General features: G+C 39.3%; 1 protein-coding gene across 2 annotated transcripts in view; it reads left to right on the plus strand.

Annotated features, from left to right (window-relative positions):
- Positions 1–22,997, plus strand: part of cyth1b (cytohesin 1b) — a 199,643-nt gene that overhangs the window by 64,562 nt on the left and 112,084 nt on the right. Inside the window, exon 1 of one of the 2 annotated variants that reach the window (XM_039739586.1) lies at positions 4,265–4,519. The exons of the other annotated variant lie outside the window; for it this stretch is intronic. Coding sequence (XP_039595520.1) covers positions 4,447–4,519 — 73 coding nt within the window. The 5' untranslated portion in view covers positions 4,265–4,446. Of the gene's footprint in view, positions 1–4,264; positions 4,520–22,997 lie in introns of those variants that run through there. 2 annotated transcript variants of the gene reach the window in all.

Consider the following 22,997-nt stretch of genomic DNA (forward strand, 5'->3'; position numbering starts at 1 on the left):
TACAGACTGGACTTTATTGACTATTTTTACATGTTTGCAATTTATTTTATAGGTTAAGAAGCAGTGAGATAAGCAGATTGCTGTAAGCCTGATCTTGCTGTGAAGTGGTTGTGTGTATTTTATAATATGTATGTACCTCTATGTGTACAAGGAGAGAATATGGCTGAAATAAGTCTTGTTTAAAAGAAACAGTTAGTGAACTAGCACTATGTATACAGCGCCATTTAAGGAGAGGCACCATAAAAATGTATGTAGTAGTTTATTACACAGAGGTTAAACTGTCCTGGTAATTAGAGATAATGTGTGCAACCAAATTGTAAGCCACTAATGTTTGTGTCTGTGAGTAAAATCAGATACCTGCAGATCACTCTGCAGTGCCAGCTGCATAGTGCGGACAAAATAAAAATGGAACCACCCCTTGTGTCTCCTTTTATACATGTTGTAACCTTGTTGCAACCTTGCTTCTCTTCTCAAGTTGTTGCTTTAATTGGGCGAATTCTTAAAGTGGAGTTGCTAATTTATGTAACGCTGTTGCTGTGCAACAGCACCTTGCCAACACGTCATATGTAAGCTTAACAAGGAGGGATGCAGTGCAATAGGAGAGCATTTTTAAACTAAAAACCGATCCAGTAATTCAGTTGCAAAGCGTCCACGGTGATTTTGGGTCAGAGAAACTGCAGATGTAGTTAGCCAGAAATGCCTACTCTGAGTTGGGATCAGAGGCATTTGCCTTCTGCCTGAGGGCTGCGGAGGATACAGACAAACTGTGTGGACTCGTAGCCCCTGGCTGTCAAGCTGCACTTTTATGAACGCTTTAAGAAACCAAGGCTGTGAGGTAAACTAGGCTAAAGAGGTTTCAGATGTAATTTTAACTAAAATGGTATCATCTGTCTCCTTCTTCGCATTATAAATCAGCAGTGTAGTTTTTGGACAGTTTATGGTCTTGCTTTACACATGAAGGGGAGCATCAGTGACTGGTGGAGTGGGCCTGAATATAACATAGCATAACTTTCCTAAATCTGCCTAATCCAATTCAGAATTATGTTGGTGGAACCTATTTAGGCAGCGTAATGACATCACAGGGCCCCCTCATACAGAACACCCACCCACACTGTGGTATGATGCATGTTAGGGGTCTGTAGCAATGTGCAGTTTCTTTGGTAAAAACAGCACCCTCGTGCTCAGGGGCAGTGTAAGTGTGTATCTCTGGGGTTTTTATGGGGAAATTGGCTGGTCAGACATTCACATATAGAAGCACACAGTTCAGCCAGTTGCCTCATTAGCACTCCAGTTATCGTAATTAAGGCACTTACACCCACTTGAGTAAAAAGGAGCGGGAGTTGGATAGAGATGGAAAAGAGAGAAAGATCCAGAGGTGGAAGGAAATGGAAAGGAAAAGAAAGCATCAGAGTTCTGGCTGAGCCGGTCCGGTGGAGAAGTGGCAAGCGGTTAGGGACGATGCCCTATTTGAAGCAGTGTCCAGGGAGCAGGAGTAACCAACCACTCAGGGATATCCTGCAGTTGGAACAGCAGTGGGAGAAGGAAACGGCTTGCAGCATGGACACCAAGAGATGATGACAGGGACACTAGCTAAATAATGGTTGACTACACTTGTTGGAGGACATCTTTCCTCACTGAAGGAACAGTGTTTTGGAATGAGGCACTATGGCTCGCGATTCCTTTAAAGGACTGATTCTGACTGTGTTTTTTGCAGCATCCCTTGTTGTTTTGTGTCCTCATGGGATGGTGGGTATTATGCTGTTCTATTCGCCCATTTTTGAGTCTGGATGTGTCATCTGGGGTTTTGAGATTTTTTTTTTGCATTCTCCATAAATGTTAGACAAAAACAGAGTCCAAGAAAGTTTCTATAGTTTTGACCTACTGAGAAGAATAATTCCATTGTAGCAGGCCAAAATGTGCTCAGAGCTATAAAACGTGTGTGATATGATCTTCTAGAAACACAATTCTGTGTACTTTTGTGAATGATTTTCAGTGCATAACAGAAACAGCATGTTGTTGTACAAGAAAGTGCTGGACACAGAGCAATACTCGACAATATGTGCATTGAGGTAAATGAGCTTAAGAAAGCTTGTCCAAAACCCAAAAGTAGAGTTGATTTGGGAGACAAAAAAATTAATTCTTTAGAAGATGAAAATGGCATCAGAAATTGTTATAAATGAGCAGAAGGTAGTGGTTACTACCTTGCTTAAAAACAATGAAATGACTCTTGAATGCCTGGGGTGTTTCTTTACATTAACATTGAGTGGTCGTTCTGAACTGGGACTGTATAATTGAGTGTGGCTGGATGTAAAATGGCAGCACCCCATTAAGGACACTTTGCAGCCTTGTGCCTAATTGTGCTGTGACAGGCAGTAGTCCCCTAAGACCCTGGACTGGATTAAGTGATTTTCAGGAGGCTATATTATGTAGGGTGTGGTGATCTAGTGTGCTGTGCTAATTATTGCCCAATAATTTGAGATACCCAAACTAGATGAGCAACTATTTAATACTGCAGTCAGTGTAAAATAATTCATCCATTTATTTTCTGAACCTGCTTCCTCTAGTAGAGGTTCATAGACGGCCGGATACAAGGTTCTAAGTTCCCATAATTTATTAGAGCTTGGGTATTTGATTGGTTAGGATTAGGAGGAGAGGTATTGCTGCATTTATTAAGAACAGGAGATCTGTGGACTGCACAGTAAGAATAGCTAGTGTATGTAATGGAGAGTATAGGAAATTAACAAAAGAGCCCTTCTGTGCTGTATTTTAAGGTCCATCGTGAGCAGAATCTGGGCTATGGAGAAAAAACCATTCTTGTGGAACTACTTGGCTATCACTGTTCTAATTTTAATGTTATTGAGATGTCTTTGTCCTCTACATTGTACCTCTGCCTGCATTGAATATATGTTTTCCTTGTGTATCTTTGGGGGTTTTTCTCCATTTATTTATTTTTCCTACGTTACAAAAGATTCCGTAGATATGAGTATTAAATTAAGTGACTATCTTTAACAGATCCAATCTTAATGAGAGAGTGTGTGAGAGAGAGAGATTTTGTCTTCTTTTGGACTGGCAACCCATTCAGACTGAATATATCAAGGATTGGCTCTGGCTCCCCATGACCATGAACTAGATAACAGAGTAAGAAAATAGATGAATGGATATTGTGCTTCACTGACGTAAGATATCTCCTTTTGAATATTGCACTCTCCATTCAGTTAGAAGAGCTGGCCCGATTGCTTGGAACAGAATAACATCAGATCCAGTGCTTAACTTAATGGATGTTGCTGGAGGAATTTATTGAAGCATGTGAGAACCTCATTATTTTGAGAGCTACCACTGCTGAAACAAAATAGTCAGTCGACTCTCCTTATCTGCCTGCTGCACATCAAGTCCTATGCAGAGAAATGTATTCGCCTGCTGGTGTATTAGCTAGACATGGACATAACCACAGTGTGTATTTAAAGAACAATGGTGTAAGATTTGAGTTCCTCACCATTAACAGAAATGCCAATACCTGTCATGTTTTTGAGGCGGAAAGACAATTCAGTGTGTTCGTCATTGTCTGTAAAAAGCATCATAAAGACTATGAGGAAATGGAGAGTATGCAAATTCCTGTGCATTGAGGAAGGAGGTTTTCAGATGTTGACATTTCCCCAAAAAAAAAGAAAGGCAATGCAATTATGAAATTGCCTGGTTTGGGCAAGATCTGTAAATACACAATAATTTGTGTTTTTTTTTTTTCAAACCTTACAAGGTGAGAATATTGTACCTATCCCCATTAGTTTCTCAAATATTAAAGGAACATTTTCATTACAATCAACTTACTCTGAATTCACTAAAAGTATTTTCTGAAAGGTTAAGTCGTGTTAATAAGAATGGACATGACAAGACAAATCAATAAGATGGAAATCTGTCAAATAACCCCATCTTTGTAAAAACTAACTGTTCATAAATACACATTTCCCTTATTTAGAGCATGTCTAGGAGTTAGTAAGCATAAAAGTTGCTGGACTGAAGCAACACTCCCTAAACACACTATAAAAGATGGGGGGTGCAAGCTGTTAGGTTACTGTACAAAGGAGAGTGAGTGAGCTAGAGAGAGAGAGAGAGAAGGCACACGCTTGCGCGTGTGTGCTGGTGTGCGCGCTTCTGTTTGTGCGAAGATAAGCCACAGCGAGCATGAGCGAGGGAGAGAGAGAGAGAGAGAGAAGGCTGCTCTCCAAGTGCAGTGAGTGCTCTGTGCGAGTCTAAGGAAAACCACATCACACAGCAGACCTTATTTTCCTGTGAGACTGTGACAGATTCAGCAGGGACGCTACTGGGAACGGGACATACCAGGGCTCCAGGACGCAGCCCCGTCTAGTCCAGTCACCTGTGCCTTCTGGCACTGAAGAACCAGGATCTATATATATATATATATCTTCTGTTCATTTTTGGATTACCACCATGGGAACTGTGAGTGAACTTTGTGCTTCCAGTTTCCAGGCTTTTCTGTGCCCAAGCATCAATAATAAACCAGGTAAGTGATGACAAGTGGTTAGTTGTCCGCCGCCAAATAGCTTGTTTCATTTCAGCAAAGGGGTTCAACTGTGGGGATGTGGGAGGAAGAGTGTGAAGCTGTAGATATGGGTAATAAACTGAGGTGAACTGGGTAGGTGTGTGGTGTTTACATTGATTCCACAACATGCTTCTTGAAGTGGGCACTGGCTGACTGTTCAGCCCATTAATTGCCCACAGGCACCAGTCTTAGTCAAAACTGGGAAATATCTGCCGAGTTTTGTATTTGAAGCCTACAGATGTGTACCACTCTCTCTGTGAGTCAGGGTTTTTTCACACATTGTAAGTAAGCACATGGGGCCCCAACCCATACAGAGAAGAAAGATTGGGGTTCCCAAAATAGGTGTACCACTTAAGGCCCAACACAATTAGACTTGAAATGGCTCTGGATTTAATAGCCAAGTAAAATGTGGCAAGTGTAATTCTGGGCCCGTCAGGCTAATTGGGAGGTTGTGACAACAGTTTGAAGAGTAGCTGGAGACAACAGCTGAAGCTGCTTTCTGAAAGGAAAGCCTACTTGAAAACAGGCATGGTTTTCTGAGTTCATCTCTACATTCATAGATAAAGAGCAGCTTGATGATGATGACAGAAGGAGTTTTACTGTCTATCTGCCTTCTTTATTTTGTGACCGAGATGTCACAGGCACAGTCTTTTTTAGTGCTGCTGTCTCACACCTTCAGTGACTTGGGTTTATTCAGCAGCCTGTTTATTGCTTGCCGTTCACTGTCTTTGTGGAGTTTGCAAGTCCTTTCTGAGGTCTTCCTGAATTTTCACTGGACAAGTTTCCATTCACAACCCACAAGTGATGACCGCCTGTTACGATAAAAGACCACTTGAATTTTCTCCAGTGTGAATGAGTCCATGAGTGAGTATGCGAATGTGCCTTAGACTGTTGCCCAGTTTTGGCTCCTGCCTTAACTTGTTGCTATTAGGATGGTCCATTGCTCCTTGTGACCCAGTGAAAGAAAGAACTTGTTTATGAGATGCACGTGTAGATCTATAGAGTTCTCATCTTTGAACAGACTATAGTTCTGAGTGCCAGCAATTTTTGTAATTTCACCAAGAAATTATTTCTGACCTGTTCAAGGTTCAGATTTTATATATCGCGAATTATAGTTTAAGCCTACGTGACTGTTGGAAACAGCATTTTTTTATGCCAAGGCAAAGGCTAGAAAAATACAACAAGCTGGTAAAATCCTTTAGGAAATGATGAGCAGTGGGCACAGCTGAACCTGGACATTATCCTCCAGCCAATACGAAAATGAGAATCAATGCCATTAGACAAATCCCTGTCTTTTTATCACCTAAAATACTCTTGTGGTTTCCTTTTTTGAGAGCTCTGCTCTGATTTTTCACTGTTTTCCTTCAGTAAGAGGCACTGATGACGTGAACCACTCGTACTAACATATGCCTGATTGTTTCTAGTATCTGTCATCTGATATATTATTTATAATATGATGTTATATTCACTCTCTGTGTGTTGTATTCAATTTCTCTTGTTTGTATTGTACTATGGCCAGGAGTCTGTGAAAGACATACCAGTAGGAATTTCATTGTACTATGTACACATGCCAATAAATTTGAACTTCAGCTTCTGTCTAAAAGGTTTCAACAAAGCTGTTTCTCTTGAACAGACAGCAGTGTCAATGCTAAAGTATCATTTAATAGCTGCCATCTGTGTTGGTGTCCACTATGTACAAGATACCCACGTTTTTGAAAATACTGTTCAGTAATCTGCCAGAAACAGGAAAGTACCAGAGGTAAAGGAAAATCTGCAATATTTTTCATTTTTTACATTTTATATATACACTTTCCATTTTAATTCTGTTATATTTAACCCTTTGACCAGCTCCTTTTTTAAGCAATCCACGGGGCTTCACCCCCTGCTCGCTTCACTCGCCAATCCCCCGGCCTGCTCTACATCTCTGCCGCAAATGTATGTGGATTTCACTTTCACCAAACAACAAATCTTACAATTTTCATGGATACGCCTCTTCATTGGGAACACGAATCAGACGATCTACAAGTCTCTGACTTAAAGTTTAAATCTGAACAATATATTTGATCTCTTTTCACTGTTCTGTTATTTCACCAAGTAATAATTTCCGTTTGTTTGCGCTAATGTGATCTTTACTATCAGTTTTTTAAGACTTCAAATTTTAGTACTTTCTTTATCTCTAACCTGCTCTGCACGTGTATCGTGCCAACGTTGTTGAATTCTTTACAACGTTCTACTTTGTCATCTACTCTTTGTCTTTTATTTCCGGCCCCAGGCATTGGTTAAATCTTTTGGCACAAAGTCTTGTCTTGCGGGACTTGAAAGTATTTCTCTGAAAAAGTCACGTCTCGTCCGAGGATTTTTTTTATTATAATAGACAGAAATGCTTTCATATGGAATCATTTCCTTTCTTGTAAAACTTGTCCGTCCATAGACAAATGGCTAACTGTAACAAGGTTTTCAATATTTATATAAATTTTAATTTGATGCTCACCTTAACCTACTTCTTGAAATTGTATAAGTTGCTTAATGGATTGTGAACTTTATTTTTGACAGATTGCTAAATACTAATGTTCACTTACAATGATAAGGATTTGAGTTTTATTTAAGCCAGTGGAAGCATGGTGGCACAGTTATAAGCAATGGTCTTTCATAGCCTTGGTAAACCAAGCTGATTACTGTTTACTCTGAATACCTTGATTCATCTTTTCTCACATATAAAAGTATTATGTAAATTTGAAGTGGTGTTAGAATAAATGGTGATCCTGCGTTGGACCTGTAAAACTGAATGTGGATGTATCCTTCAAATGAGTGAAATCCAGCATTGGATTTTTTTTTATGTTTCTGCATTTGAATTTCTGTTTGGGATTAATGAAGTTTATCTAATCTAATTTAATGTTGCTGGGATAAGTTCTGTCCTGCAGATGAGTAAACCGTTTCAAGAGTGAATGTAATCTTGTAACCTGTACCCTAATTGAGTATTCCGTCTTACTGGCTGTTAAGATTTCTAAATTTCACAAATTTAAATAAAATAGTCAATACACCTTGATAGAATGGTTAGACTGAAAAGCTACAGAACATTCAGAATTTGATCATTCATGCGTTAAACCCTGTTTAAGGAGAACAGCAGAGCTCAACACAGCACAATTGCTGCTCAAATTAAACAAAATCATCTTCGAGATACTTGTGTCATGGCTAGTTAAAAACTGAATAAACAGTGAGGACGATGATAACATGAACTAAACAGATGACTGACAAACAATGCAATTGCACTGCAATCAGTAAATAGAAAGCATCTCTCTGAATCAGTCCTTTATTCTTATATAGTGTTCTTTGCTGAAAACGGACTCAACGTGCTTACACAGATTTACAGCAGCAAAACAGTAACGTAGAGTAGCTGCGAAACATCAACATGCGTGAGCGCTCCTTTGTTTCAGTGAATGGCCTTTGAGAGACACGATTTCTTTCACTTGTTCTCCCTGTAGAATGGAAGGTTTTTTTAACAAAATTGTGAATTATGCTTGTTAGGAGACAAAGTGCTTTTAACAAGGTGCACTTCTTTTTGTGTGTGAATGATAACAGAACTGACAGAGGTGTTAATTTGACCTAGTGGCTGTCTGAAGACATGAGAGTCTGCTGTAACATCTGTCTCGGAGCCCCTTTTGTATCTGCCTGTCTATTTTTAGTCCAGATGTGTGTCTGTTGCCACTTCAGGATATGTCCATTCAGAGGTACATAACCTTCTGCATTGTTTTATTCTTGTCTAGGATCTCTTTGTTAACCTGCTTGACAATCAAATAAACTGTTCGCACTTTAATCCCTACAGGCTGCTCTAAAATGATTAGTCGCACAAGTTCTAAAGACGGTAAACCAGAAAAAAAAAAACAATCTGGCGAAGCTTTAAATCTAAAAGAGTGCATTTCTTGGTGTCACAGTCTTGGTGTCGCACTGCTTCCAGACATATCCTGGGTTAGAATTGTGCACCTTTTTATATTCTGTATGGAGTAACATTTTCTTCTTGTGTTTGGGTGGGTTGCTCTCTACATACTCATCCCACATACCACAGATGTAAGTGTAACGTTAATTGGTCATTCTAAACTGGTCCTGTGAGTGTAATTGAGAGGGTCTTTCAATAGACTGGTTCTGCGTTCTGGGCTAGTGCCTGCTTTTCACCTGATGCTGCAAGGGTAGGCTATGGGTGCAGCTGAGCAGGTTTGTGAATGTTGTACTATTATAAGAACTTCACTATACTCTATACACCTGGCAATTTTCAAATTACTATTAACTACAACTGTATTTTACATACGACATCAAATGATGGATTACAGCAAACTATAAATAAGTGGTAAGTTCAAGTGGCTACTAGTGACATTAGTAGTGTGCTTGTTCAGAGTCTACAGTATAATAATGGTGACAAAATAGTAAAAATTAAGAATTATTATATTGATATATCTAGAACCAGTAAAAGTAAAATAGCCAGCCAAGAAAAAGAATGGCCGACTCCCAGTTGACTCTGAATGTGCATGTAAGTTTGATCCTGAGTGGGCACGGCAGTGGATAGGCACCGTGTCCAGGGATAGTTCTTGAACTGTGCTCAGTGTTGCTAGGACACAGTAACCCCCTAAATTGGATTAAGAAAGTTTAAAATCCCTTCTATTTATAATACTTTTATTCTGCAAAACGTAATTAACTTTGACAAAAAAGTATTCCCTGCATTTTCTTTGGCTCAGAACTTTGGTTTATTTTTGAAAGCTAAAGTAAAGTGCTGCAATTCGCTGATGGTGCTTAGTTTTCTCAGTGTGTAGGGAATTTTTATGTTAAGAGGATTACGTAAATGGCCATGTCTCAATTAATTATGAATTGTGAGAGAAAACAGGGCCGCTGGGACCTAGATGTGCTACTAGGGCTACGATCCACATGAGGCTGGACCAATGGGAAACAGAGCGTGAGCACATTAAAGGGAAGAATAAGGATTGGCAGAAGGGGAAAGCTGTTCCTTTAAGGAGAAGTCAAGGTGTATGGTCAGCATGTGAGAAACACAGATTAGATACAAATAACTGGGTCTTATAAACCGTTGAATGCCAAAGATGCAAGGAAGGAATGTTGAATGCAGAAAGCGGGCACAGACAATCTGTGTCAGCAGGTTTTATGAAAGAGGGCTGACACAGTAGATATTGAAAGTTAAAGTGGACACTGAAAGTGAGACAGAGAAGATACTTATACAGTATGTCCAGCAGCTGGCCTCAGAAGTAATGAAAAAGTGATGTAGCCAAGCAGAAAGTGCTCGAGGTAAAAGAATGATTACAGTTACCACAAGTGAGGTTCAGAAAGTAACAAAGGCCTACATTTAGTTGAGTGGGATAACAAACTAGAGGGCTTGGCTGAATTATTTTTTAACAGCTGGAATCATGGATGGATATTCAAGAGAGTGTCTTCCTTTAAAATGAAATATGATTAGTTCAACTAAGGAAAACATTAGCACTTTACAAATCTCTAACCATCTTCTTTTAACATAGCACATTTCTCTGTAGTGAGCAAATTTCTTTTTGTCAGTCCTGCCATGCTGTTCTGTGTCAGCTCACAGAACCAACATAAACTGAAATAATTTCAGATTTTTGGTATATGAATTGAATGATGACATTATAAGAACCTGTAAAAGCCTATTCCTACAGTGTTTTAGTAACCATCTGTAATGTGTAAGCACAGTCAGAGCAGCCTATGGTTCAGTACCCACCAAAAATGGAGACCACTTATCATAGCTTGCCTTTCACCTCATACACAATCAGTAGAAATCTGCTTACTTTAACTTTCCTTCATAGGCTGTTTATTTTTGAAATTCATTGGAGCACTAGAAAACATTTCCTGAGCCATTTATCAATTTTATAAACTTGTTAAGTCCAACTTTAAGCGGGGAGCCAACCATGTTGCAGAAGATACAAAGTGCACAAAGACTCGGGATAGGGCAACAGCCTACCAAAGGGCACTCCAACACACACACACACACACACACACACACACACTATAACTCATCATCATCACCGGTTTAGGGGTCATTTTCCAGGTTTGGTCAGTCAATCATATTCAAAATCAGAGTCACCAGTTAACATCAAAGAACATCTTTGGAAAGCTGGAAGAAAACAGAATTCCTGTAGAAAACACGTTCTGAGCACATGCAGATGTCATGCATCCTTCTGGAATCATACCCTGTGCTGACCATTGTAACGCCCTGCTCCTTGATTTTAGAGTCCCGAGTATAGAAATTGTTCTTTTAATACCCACAAATTAATTTGCAGCAAACCAGCTTGAGGACTATTTAATGGCTGCCAGAAAGTTTTAATTCCTACATTAATTTGGACCATTCATTTAGCACTTTAAGTCAGTGTGAGCTCTATTCTGTTCTTTTTTTGGTATTATTCTGTAGCACTCAGAACGACTACTCCATTGTCAAGGTGCTCTTCCTGTCCAAAGAAAATGACACCAGAACATTTCACAATAAAAATGACTCATTCTCCTTCTCTATTAGACTGTCTGTCATGTACTTCTGATACTGTAGAAACACATGGGGGGCAGTCAGCCAATTAACCTAGATCTGCAGAACTGACCGAGAATTCCCAGAGGTTTATATTCTGTTCTCTTTCATTGTCAATAAAGTATATCTCAATTATAATATTTATCGATTTTTATATTATCATGATTTGTCCAGTTTATTTTAATTAGATGTATTTTGTAACATAACATTACATTTTCTGACTTGCTTCACCCAATTCAGGGTTCTGAGTTACCAGAATCAACCCTGTCAACCTTAGCAATAGGCTCCTGGCCCGAATAGGACACCAGTCCATTGCAGCACCAGCTCATGCAATGACCCACATCCACACAGGGCCAAAATGAAATCACCAAACATGCACAATTTTGGAGATATAGCAAGAAAACCAGGGTACACAGAAAGAAACCTATTTAGACAGGGGGAGGACCTGAAAACTCCACACAGACAAACACTAGGTGTGGCATTTTAACCCAGCAGCTACCCATAATCCAGTTGTGCCACCTGCTTTATTATGTGTTTCTGTATATAAAGGTTGTAAGGTTTAATAATTTACTATCTGTGCATTATAGCTGTAAACATGTTAGCACTCTCAGCCTGTTTTTTACGTGGATTTGTGCCATAAAAAAAAATAAATTACATTGAACTGGGTCTCTAAAGTGTGACTCCTGACACTAATCGGTGAGCTTTTGAAGTAATGTATTCTAATATAGTTCTTATTTATCATGGTGCCAGAGAGTATATGTAAGAATTTGCCTGTAATCTGAAATGGCACAGTTCTACTATCACTACTTTAGTAATCTCAGTTTCCTTGGATGTTCTACAGCTTCATGGACTGCCCAGCTTGTGTTTGATCACAGCACCTCTAATGAAGTGTTATCTTCTGACATCCTCTGATTAAGTAGATCCAAAGAGTGCTTTTTAGTGCAGGTTGTTGTGTATTTAGAGTCATTGTTTTAACTCTGCAGTCTGCTAATTAGACCAATAAAGGTCTCATTTTGACTGATAGGGAGCAACTGCAAAAATGGCTCAGCTAATTGAGATTTTCTTGGTGGTATGCCTACAATACCAAGGTACAGGAATGCCTTATACAGTATACTCTTTGGATGGATTTAGTTAAACTAATAAAACTACACATGTCCTGGCCTGTTGCATATTTAGTTCTTTATAAAAGCTGCTGTGTAAGAAGTTTCCAGAGCATAGCAGTCTGGCAAATGCATGTGACCTACTAATCCTTGTCAGAACTTTCCAATCTGAAAATCTGTCCTGCATTGCAATAGATAATATTAGTGTGGATCCTTTATTGAGGAGAGGTTTATATTTTCACAGAATAACTGGTGTCCACACCTAGTAAGCACACTGCATACTGTGTGTAATTTTACAGTGGATAATCACACCCACGTTCAGTCTGCTTCTCCTCATGAGGGTCATGGCGGCAGCAACCTAAGTGAGTTAGACCAGACTTTCCTAGCAACAATCTCCAGGTAATCCTGGGGAGTTTCCAGGCACTCCCAAGCTAGAACAGAGCATAATCCTTTCATCGTGTACTGGGTCTGCCCCAGATTTTGTCACAGTGAGCTGTTTCGAGGATGCTTCCCATCTTCAATAGATACTAAAGCCTCCTGAGTGGAATGTTTGACTTGCTGTTCCTTTTCAATTATTGAGTACTGCATAATATCACAGTGAATGACCACAACAAATTTGTACTGGATTTTAACCTCTTTTATCTGCAAACTAATTTTATAGTCACTATTAAAAACTTGTGATCATAGTGAGGATGGAGATCCAGACTGGCCAGTAAATCTGGTGTTTTATCTGGAGACTTGGTTCCTACCTCGCCATCTGGCAGGGCTACTTTACTTCCACCGCTACACCAATCAATCCCATGATCCCCTCATGAACAAGATCCTTTATTTTGTTCATCTTGATAATTTATTATATCTCTCTTCCATCTGCTTTGAGGAATAAAAACAAGTGTAATTCTTAAGAGTACTGTTAGCATAAGGTTACCTAGAGACAGCAAAGGCTCCCAAACTTAACACTTTTTGATCCTCTGCTGAGTCTTGACAGCCTGTCTGTAAAAATCACAAAATGAGGAGGAGACGAGATACACCTTCTCAGAATCCTGCTTCCACTATAAACAGATTAGGCTTAATACCAAGTATGCAAACACGCCTCTCGTTCTGTAGGCCCAGAGACTTAAAGCTTTTGTTGATTCCAGGAATCTAAAATTATTCACTACAGTACCCCAAGAAAAACAAAGTGTATGTAATGAAGGCATTTGCATCCTCTTAGATTGTCTATCCATCCATCCATTTTTCAACCCGCTGAATCCACAGGGTCACGGGGGTCTGCTGGAGCCAATCCCAGCCAACACAGGGCACAAGGCAGGAATCAATCCTGGGCAGGGTGCCAACCCACCACAGTAGATTGTCTAAAATTTTTTTTAATTTTCTACAGATAAGTTGGCTAAATCTTTTAATGGGTTATAGTCATATATACAGGAGAGTCACAAAATGTAGGCATTTATGTACATGGTAAATAGACAGAGTTCAGATGTGAATACTAGTGTGCCTCTGTCAACCTCAAACCTATTAAAAGGATACATAGCTATTTGAATACTTTGGTTAACAATCAATCAATCAAGATATTATCTCCAAATGCAGAAAGTGGGGGACAATAGTCAGTTGTTTTGCTGTGGTTACCACTGAATCAGTTTTTGAAACTATGGTGGCAATAATTTTTTCACATAAAAATAATGAATGAAATACATTATCTTTTTAGTCTTTCTTTCATTCACTAATATAATTTCTATAAAAGCTGGATAAAGTTTACACTAACCAAATTGGGACAAATACTTGATTAAAATATGATATAGAATATACATTATATTATGACAGGTGCACCTCAGTGCTTCAACCTAACCTGGAACAGCAAATGTTAACTGTATTAAGCCAAACACACTAGTCAGCACAAAAAGTGGTAAAGAACACAAGAGTAAATCTACTTTATCTCACACCTCTGGCTAAAAGGGGTTTGATTATTAATATCAGGTCGGGTTGGCTCATCTTTTTGCCCATTGCAGAAAATACTCATTGCCAACTCATTGTCTCTGTTTCTCACTTTCCTCCTTTAATTTTCTTATCAGTTCAGCCTCTGTCTCAAGTTTCCTTCAACATCTAGAATTATTGAATAGTAATCATAAACTGCGTTTGCATATCCTCAAGCTGTCCCTGCAAATAAAGAGCCAGGCATCCTCGGTGCTGCAGGATAACTGTCCTTCAAAATGTACATTAGGTTCCCACGTTTTTCATGTAGGAACACTTTGCCATATTTTTTCCTTCTCTCTGCCTTTCTCCCAAAGTGAATGCTGGCTGTCACTCCCAGAAACAAGAATTAGTTACTTGTAAGTTAACATTTAAACAAATAGGACTCAATAACCCCTGAAGGCCCTTATGTCACCATTGTGACTTTCTCTTTTAATTACATTAACTTCATTCCCTATATATTTGAGCCCATCTGCTTCTGTCAGCCTACTATGATATTAATGTATTTATGTGTGAATATGCAATATGTATGTATATGTGTGTATGTGTACTGTATATGTGTGTGTGTGTGTATATATATATATATATATATATATATATACAGTATATATATATATATATATATATATATATATATATATATATATATATATATATATATATATAGTATATATATATATATATATATATATATCAGGGACGTGCAGTCGGGAGGCAGGTGAGGCAGAGCCCTGTCATCATGAAAATAATAATGACAACATTAAATAAATGTGTCCACTGGTCTGTGCTATAAATTTGTTTTCTGTATGATTCCAATAATTTTGATCACATTTATAGTCAAAGTCGCTGAAGTGGCACATTACCTGTTCAAATACAGAGGAGAAACGTGTGGCAGCGATGAGACACACCTCAGACTGCGCTTTCCCTCACACCCAGGGTTGATGCACGCAGTTGGCGCTGCCTGTTGCTGTCTCTCTGTATGTCGCGAATATAATGCTTGCAGACACATTTATTATACACCCAGACTTTCCACAGTCCCACTAATATCTTTAATGAATGTGTCTGATATATTTAGTCTTTCTGATCGGACATAAAACCACAGTGAAAAGGCACAAAGTGAGGCAGACAGTACCGTGCCGTCCTGAAGGGGGTGCTTGTGAGCCCAACAGGTACTCGTTGCTAATAACTTAGCGATATCAGAAAGTCAAGTGCACTGCAGCGGTCCGTTTATTTTTATTTTTTGTTCCAACTGACTGTCAAAATGGAAGATTAAGATTTTTAAAACTAAAAGAAAATAAGAACTTTTACAAGAAATTAACGGAGATTTTCGTGGAGATGGATAGGCGCATGGACTTCATTTATAAATAAGACCATAAATGGTTTTCGATCTTATGAAAAATGGGATTAGACTAAGAAAAAAACAATCCAATATTTAAAAACTATGTTTTGACCTTAAATAAAATATTATTTAGTTTTTCTTGTTACCCTTTTGTTGAACAGTCTGTATTTAAATTGATTAAAGCATCAGAATTAAAAGCTTTTAAAAACAACTAAATATTTCAGTTAAGGTCAAAATTGAAGTCTTATTTTTTTTTGTACACCACACTATACTTTCATTTGTATTGTATAAGTATGAATTGTGGAATTGCAACAGCAAATTTAGAATACATGGAGGCTGCCGAGCAAATGCGCTCTCTCTGCTCTCTCTCACCACTGTAAATGTAACGTTCTTTCTTAGCCAAATATGTACTTTACCTGCTGTGTGTGTAATGAATGCTGAGGAGATATGAAACATAACCAGTAGTCAGCTGCCAATTAAATAATGAATAAGCTACTCTTTTGGGTTCATATATTTGTAAATCTGACTCTGATGGAGACGCCGGCCATGAACCTCACTGCACATGTGTATATTTATATATATATGTATATTTATATATATATATATATATATATATAGACACATGCACTCACTAAGAGTATGCACGGGTTGCCTGCAGACTGTTTCCTAGGGTGAGATTTGAAACCAGGAACTGGGTCAGTGAGGTGGTATTACTAACTACTGTACCACCCTGTCCTGACTTGTGCCCTGTACTCCTGAGTGCATTTAGTAGTAGTTTGGGTGTATGGATAGATATATATCCTTACATGCATGGACATGGCATGCAGTGATATATGGTATGTAGTTACTCAATAATCAGACTACAATTGTTAAAGGCTTCCATTACAGACTACTGCTTTTTAATGTTCTCTGTTTTGGCTTACCCAAGAGTAGTACCACTAATTAGTCTGATTGGTCTGCCAGTTGAGGACAGTAATTCTTATATTTTTCAGTCATTGCTCCACTGCAATTAAATTTGGAAGCTGCAGATTGCAAGATGCCTGAGTAACTAAGGGGTCATAGGGAATCGATGAAACTATACTGAAGCTCTACTGTCTGTTGACCAGGGCACTCAACCCAGGAGCAGTTCTCTGGCTTTTTAAATGTGTTGGCACTCAAACAAGCATGGACACCAAGAGCCACTAGAGTCTGTTGTGACCTGCTGCCTCTGCTGTCATCTTACTTCACAGGAAACCCTTGATTACTACCTGCATTAAGTTGTAGAAAATGGAGGGACAAAAGAGAAAAGTGAACATGCAGACTGAATCAGGCAATGCCCCAGCTGGGCCACAAGAGAGAGGACACAGTTTTGCCCAACTCCATACATATAATATATTTTTGTGTAGCAGGTCTTTTCTGCTTGGTAATATATTGCTTAGTTGTCTCCTTCAATTTGTATTCTGTACTGTTAATAGCCTTCAATTTCTATAGAAGCAGACCTTTGGGTTGAGGGATTTTATTCAGGAATGTTTCCATTGGCTCCTTCACAGTTGGTGCACATTATTACTGCTTATTTTACTTTGCTCTTTTTTAAGTCAAACAGGAATTGTGCCTTTTTAATCGGCTAATTTTAGATCCTCAGATTTATGTCCGTGGTGCCAAGTGTGTTATGTGTGTTGAAATAAACAGGTCTGGGTGGTGTTGCTGATCTGAGTGTTTCTTTGCAGGTTTGTGCTGAGTGCTTTCTTTCGAATGCCTTTGTGTGTTGTAAAATATTCAGTTCCAGGTAACTATTAGTCAAAGGTTTAATGCTTTTTTGTTCCTGTTTAAATTAAAGATACAGGACTGGTGAGATTATGTTTTGAACAACAGAAAAAAATAGAAGTGAGCTTCTGTGAATAGGTGCAGAATATTTTGAACATGAGAGTGATTAAGGATGCATTTTGGTTTGAAACTGCAGGTTAAAAGGTGTCCTCCCGAGGGAGTAGAATGGAGTAAATTGAGCTAAAGCAGAAAATTGTGTACTTAATACCACTTTTACTACCGAGAAAAATTAAAGAAGTTATTGTAAACATTTATAAAGCATATTATGGTCATAATATGGTCTCTGATTCTTGAGGCTGATCCTCCAATTAGCTGTGAACCACCCAGTCTCAGTGAAATTGCACAGGTGGTGAACAAGCTGAGGTAGGGAAGGCCGCAGGGATCTGTGGCATCCGGGGTGAACTTCCATTTGGGAGGTGGGCGTCATCCCAGCTGACTGGAAAACAGGACTTGTCATTCCTATCTTGAAGAGTGATCACCTGGATTGCAGCAGCTAGAGGGGGATAACACTGCTCTCAGTGCCTGGTAAGGTCCTTGTTAGGGTTGTCCTCAATAGGATCCATAATCACTTGTTCACCTACCAGTGACCGGAGCAGTCAGGTTTTACACCTAAGAAGTCTACCTGCGACCGTATCTTAGCACCGAGAGTTCTCATGGAGCACAAATGCAAATATTGGTAGAGATTCTTTGTAGTCTTTGTCGATTTTCATAAAGCATTTGGCTCAGTTGATCAAGCTGCCCTGTGGGTCTTCCTGAGACTTTGTGGGATCCCCTCGAGGTTGCTGGATATCCTGGCCAGCCTGTACACTGGTACTGGGAGTGGCAGGACTGCTGCATTTTTCCAAGTTGATTGAGGAGTTTGTCTAGGGCTGTGTTTTTGCTCCTACTCTGTTCAATACTTGCATGGACTGGGTGTCAGGTGAGGTTGTTGGGTCCAGGAGCTGTGAGATGTCTGTTGTTGAAGAAAAATTCACGGATCTTGACTTTGCTGACGATGCTGTAATCTTCGCGGAGTCAATGGAGGCTCTGATCAGGGTGCTTGAGAGACTGATTGAGAAGTCCAAGTGTCTGGGCTTGCGGGTGTCCCTGATGAAAACTAAGATCCGGAGCATTAATGCCCTCTTGAGCTTGGCCATCAACAGTGTGTCTGTCTGCGGAGAGAGTGTTGACCTCGTCGAGTGGTTTACTTACCTCAGCAGTGACGTTCATCTCTCTGGTGACTCTTCCAGTGAAGTCAGTAGACAGATTGAGAGAACATGGGAGACCATGATGTCGCTAGAAAGGGGTGTGTGGCACTCCTCATATCTTTGAAAAAAGGATGAAGGTCCAAGTCTTGGTGCTTCCTGTCTTGCTATATGGTTGTGAGATATGGACGCTATCCAGTGACCTTAGACGAAGACTGGACTCCTTTGGTACTGTGTCTCTTCAGAGAATCCTTGGGTACTTCTGGTTAGACTTTGTCTCGAATGAGCGGTTACTCACAGAGTCTCAAATGAGGCACATTACCTGCATTGTGAGGGAGTGTCAATTACAGCGCTACGACCATGTGGTGCAATTCCCCAAGGGCGATCCGGCTGAGATGATCCTCATTGCTGAGGACCCGATGGATGGCCCAGGCCAAGTGGATGCCCACATAACACCTGGCTGCGGCAGATAGATGGTCATTTCCGGGATGTGGGACTGGACTGCGTGTCCGTCTGGGGGTCGCCAACCAGAATCCCGAGCTGTGTCGTTGTGTGGTGGTGTGGCAACATGCTATACCAGTGCATGCTCCCTGATTTGATTATGGCAATAACTTCGGATTCTGTGAGGGGAGTAAATAACTCCTACTTCTGTTCCATACACAATTATTAAGACTTTAATCAGAAATAATTTAGAAGAATACGTTAATGAAAATAATTTAGCTAGGATGGATTGAGAGAGGAAGACCATGCCATGTTGAACTGGAGTAAACGACAAAATCAAAAGTATATCACATGGTTTATTTTGACTAAATAATGTCAAGAAGTTACTATGAAAGCCTTTGGCATCAGAGATATCTTGTAAAACTGGATTTCAAGTTGGTTAGCTGGCTGGAGAGATACAAATAAGAAGAGAATGTGGTGAAGTCATCAGTTAGAGGCCCTCACATGTCTGTCATTGGTCCGTAACTTTTTGTAAAAGAATTTTGTTCACATATCATACCTGTCAGTTTTACATCCTCACTCCTGCTGGATTCAGAGGCCAGAGAGTACAGCTGTACTGATATACTGTAGATACTGACAACTTGCTAAATTGGCAGATGACAGTTAAACACTTCAGGATTGAGCAAAAACAATCGTAATAATGTGAAGGTGTGCTTTATTGGTGTATTCTCTTTGTACTTCAGAACATGTATCTATAAAATGCAGTTGGCAGTTGAGATTAGGTAAACCAAACTGCATACTCTCACTATTCTAAAGACTAAAGACAGCAGACCTGAAAAGGATACGTCTTGAAGAAAGGCTGAATAGCATGCGTGAATGCTAGGAATATTTTCAGACCTGGCAAAAAGAATGCTCATTGTAAACAGAAGATGCGTTGACTGTGTCCTGCCAGAAGCAACCTTTGAAAATGATTTATGGGTTTATGTTGATGTAACCTTCTCATCGCGTAGACAACATGCAGAAGTAATAAAATTGGAAAGTAAAATATTAGCTTTTCTGTGAAAACTTTTGCATATAACTCAAGTGATTTATGGTTAAACTCTATTTTGCGGTAGTGAGATCTCATATGGAGTACTCTGTGCAGTTTTGGTCACTGTGCTAAAAAAACGTAACAGCTATAGAAACTGTGCAGAGAAGAGCAGCAAAGAGAGGTATCCTGCTCAAACAGAACTGAAGCTCTTTAGGCTTTGTGAGAACCTCACCTGTCAAAGGCATCAGTAAAGTTAATCCAGCAGAATTCTTTCAGTTAAATAGCAAATCACATACTCGGAGACACCTGTTGGACAATATGGGGAAGTGTTAAGTCTGAAGTCAGGAAGCACTTCTTCATTATAAAATTTGAGGGAATCTGGAACAAAATACAGAGTCATGAGGTTGATGAAAAAATTTTGACTATTTTTTTTAAAAAATAGGGATAACTTAACTGTTAGCTGACTAGACAAGCTTAATGTACTGAATGATCTCCTTTCATTTATCAAACTCCTTATGGTTATGAATAAATACAAGGGGCGTTCAATTTATAAACAGGAGTTTTCATGCTCTGTTCTTATAAAGAGTCCAAGGTAGACCTGATTCATTGGACAAACTCATGCATGTTTGAAGTTGTCCTTAGTAGTTCTAGTTGCTCTTTCCCCACTTCCTGTCAGTTGTAATCAACATGTCGGAGCTGAAGGTACAAAGGGGTGTTGTGCAGCCAAATTATTATTAACAATTTGTCAAATGATGGAGTCATTCCATCTCAGATTTATTCCAGACTTAAAAATCAGTTTGGGGATGAGTGTCTCTCTCAGTCTACAGTGTTATGACTGGTACAAGTCATTCAGAGAGGGACTGTCATGTCTTCGGTCCACTTAAGGAATTTTTAGGAGGAAAGAAATTCAAGTCGAATGAAGTGGTTATCGACATTTGTGTAATAATGGGTCAACATGCAGTCAAGAGACTTCTACTCTTCTGGGATTAAGAAGCTTCTTAGGCATGGGAACAAGTGGATTGCAGTGGCAGGAGACTACATAGAAAAATAATGTGTAAATAATTTCAGTGTATTCAATAAATAAAGCATAGCTTATAAATTCCTGTTTATATTTGAACGCCCCTTGTATGTAGATTTCCAATGTAGCTGAGACAGTGGAGTTACCTCATAGATGCCCAGCTCTCTAGTTTTCTTTTCAGCATGCTGATTGATTATTGATATATATGATATTGATTTTTATATTATTGATAAAATGAAAGTGTCCATTATGAATGACACAAGTAAAAATAAATCATTTTCCATACTTCCAGTATCCTAAATAATATTATTGAGGCCTAATGTCTAAGGCCTTTGCCTACAAGCCAAAAAGCTGTTGTTTCATTAACACTTTGGGTTAGTCAATTGACCTGCCAAATATAAAATGTATATTGCATCTGTGATTTCTGGTTCACTTTGGATAAACGTCTTAAACGATGTATATGGCAATAATATCACCATATATAATCCATATAAATATAACAATATTATATAAACTGTATAATATAAATAATATACATGTCACTTAAACTTGTGCCATATTCAGATTGTCCATCTTCAAACACATTTGATTTTAGCTTGGCCAGATATAACAGTCGCGTCCCTCTTGTATTACTATGCATTGAGCAAAAACAGTAACTATAGGGGTCAGTTGTTGTTGTTTGTTGTCTTGTGCCTGACAAAGCTAACTTGTTGATTTTGCGTTGTTTGCTATCTTTGTGTCAGCTGAAAATTAGTCAAGCTTTGCTTCCTCTGTCGCCTGCTGTGTAAAGAGACAATTTGTGTTCTGAGAAGTGTAGGAATGCCAAATGAAAGCCAGATGCCATGTCTGTCAGCTACGGTGCCCTACAGGGCATGATTACTAATTCAGGAAACATAGTCTTCTACAGTAAAGCTTCCAAAATGCAATGCACTACTCCATCTTGAGCCTGAGATTGAAAGGTACTTTGTAATCAATTTGTGTATGAAATTAACTATATGAAATATTCCTTTAAATATACCTCACAACACAGTAAACAAAAAAAAAAGGTTTGATGTGCCAGTTTGGGTAAACACTGCATAATGGTCCCTTGCAAATGCTGGTAGAAAGGTCTGGCTGCAGACCACCAGCAGTAAACCCCTCTGCCACAGGACCCTGTGACATCATTCAGTATTCGAAAGGTCCACCTTCCATATCAGAAATTGAAGTGATGGTGCTGGTGCATAAATGTGACACTAGTGTTAGTCAAAAGCATGGTGCAGCTCTTCCGCAGTCACCTTGTCAGTTCAGATATGGTTGAGTGGCTGGATATGTCCTTTCAAGGGGTCTAGTCATAGCGGGTCAATCCATTAGGTGGCATAGGTTGCTGTCTGTCTTCTGAGGAGTACTGTATGTGAAAGATAAGCAGGTTGTGCTTCATACACAATGGTCATTGAACTCTGATGTTGCTGAGTGGGCACCATTACCTGTGGGGTTCTGTTTATGGAAGTATAAGTGTGCATGCTTTGTATACCAAGGGGCGCATGCTCCTTAAGGTCCACAGTATATGCACAAAAGGATGTGCACCCTGAAAATGGAGAACTGAGGGAGACCCTCTCATAATACAGACTACCCACTATGGACAGTGAGGGGCGATGTCCATCAATCCAGCCTAGAGCTCCAAATGGGCTTCGACTGCTACTAGATGTGGTAGTGAGAGCGTCAGAGGGTGGAGCAGTATGTCCAATACGCCATGCATCACAGGTCTTCTCCCAGGCCAGTGACTTCGAAGCTGCGGAGGCAGCGTTTTCTACAAAGCTTCTATGATGTCCTTTGTTCAGGTTGTTGTGTATGGTCATGTCCTTGAAATATTTTAATGGTTGCAGCACTGAGGGAGTGAGGCTTTTGCTCAGGTTCACACTGTGAGAAAATTGGGCATCTAAAGTTTTAACTATCTAGCCACCAGGCCTAAATAAGAAAAAGATTTGAAGAGCATTAATCACACATGGCTTTGATATCATTTTTGTGTAATTTTAAAATAAGAAAATCTCTCTATAAAA

The sequence above is a fragment of the Polypterus senegalus genome, chromosome 17 (assembly GCF_016835505.1).
Source record: "Polypterus senegalus isolate Bchr_013 chromosome 17, ASM1683550v1, whole genome shotgun sequence".
NCBI classification, from domain to species: domain Eukaryota; kingdom Metazoa; phylum Chordata; class Cladistia; order Polypteriformes; family Polypteridae; genus Polypterus; species Polypterus senegalus.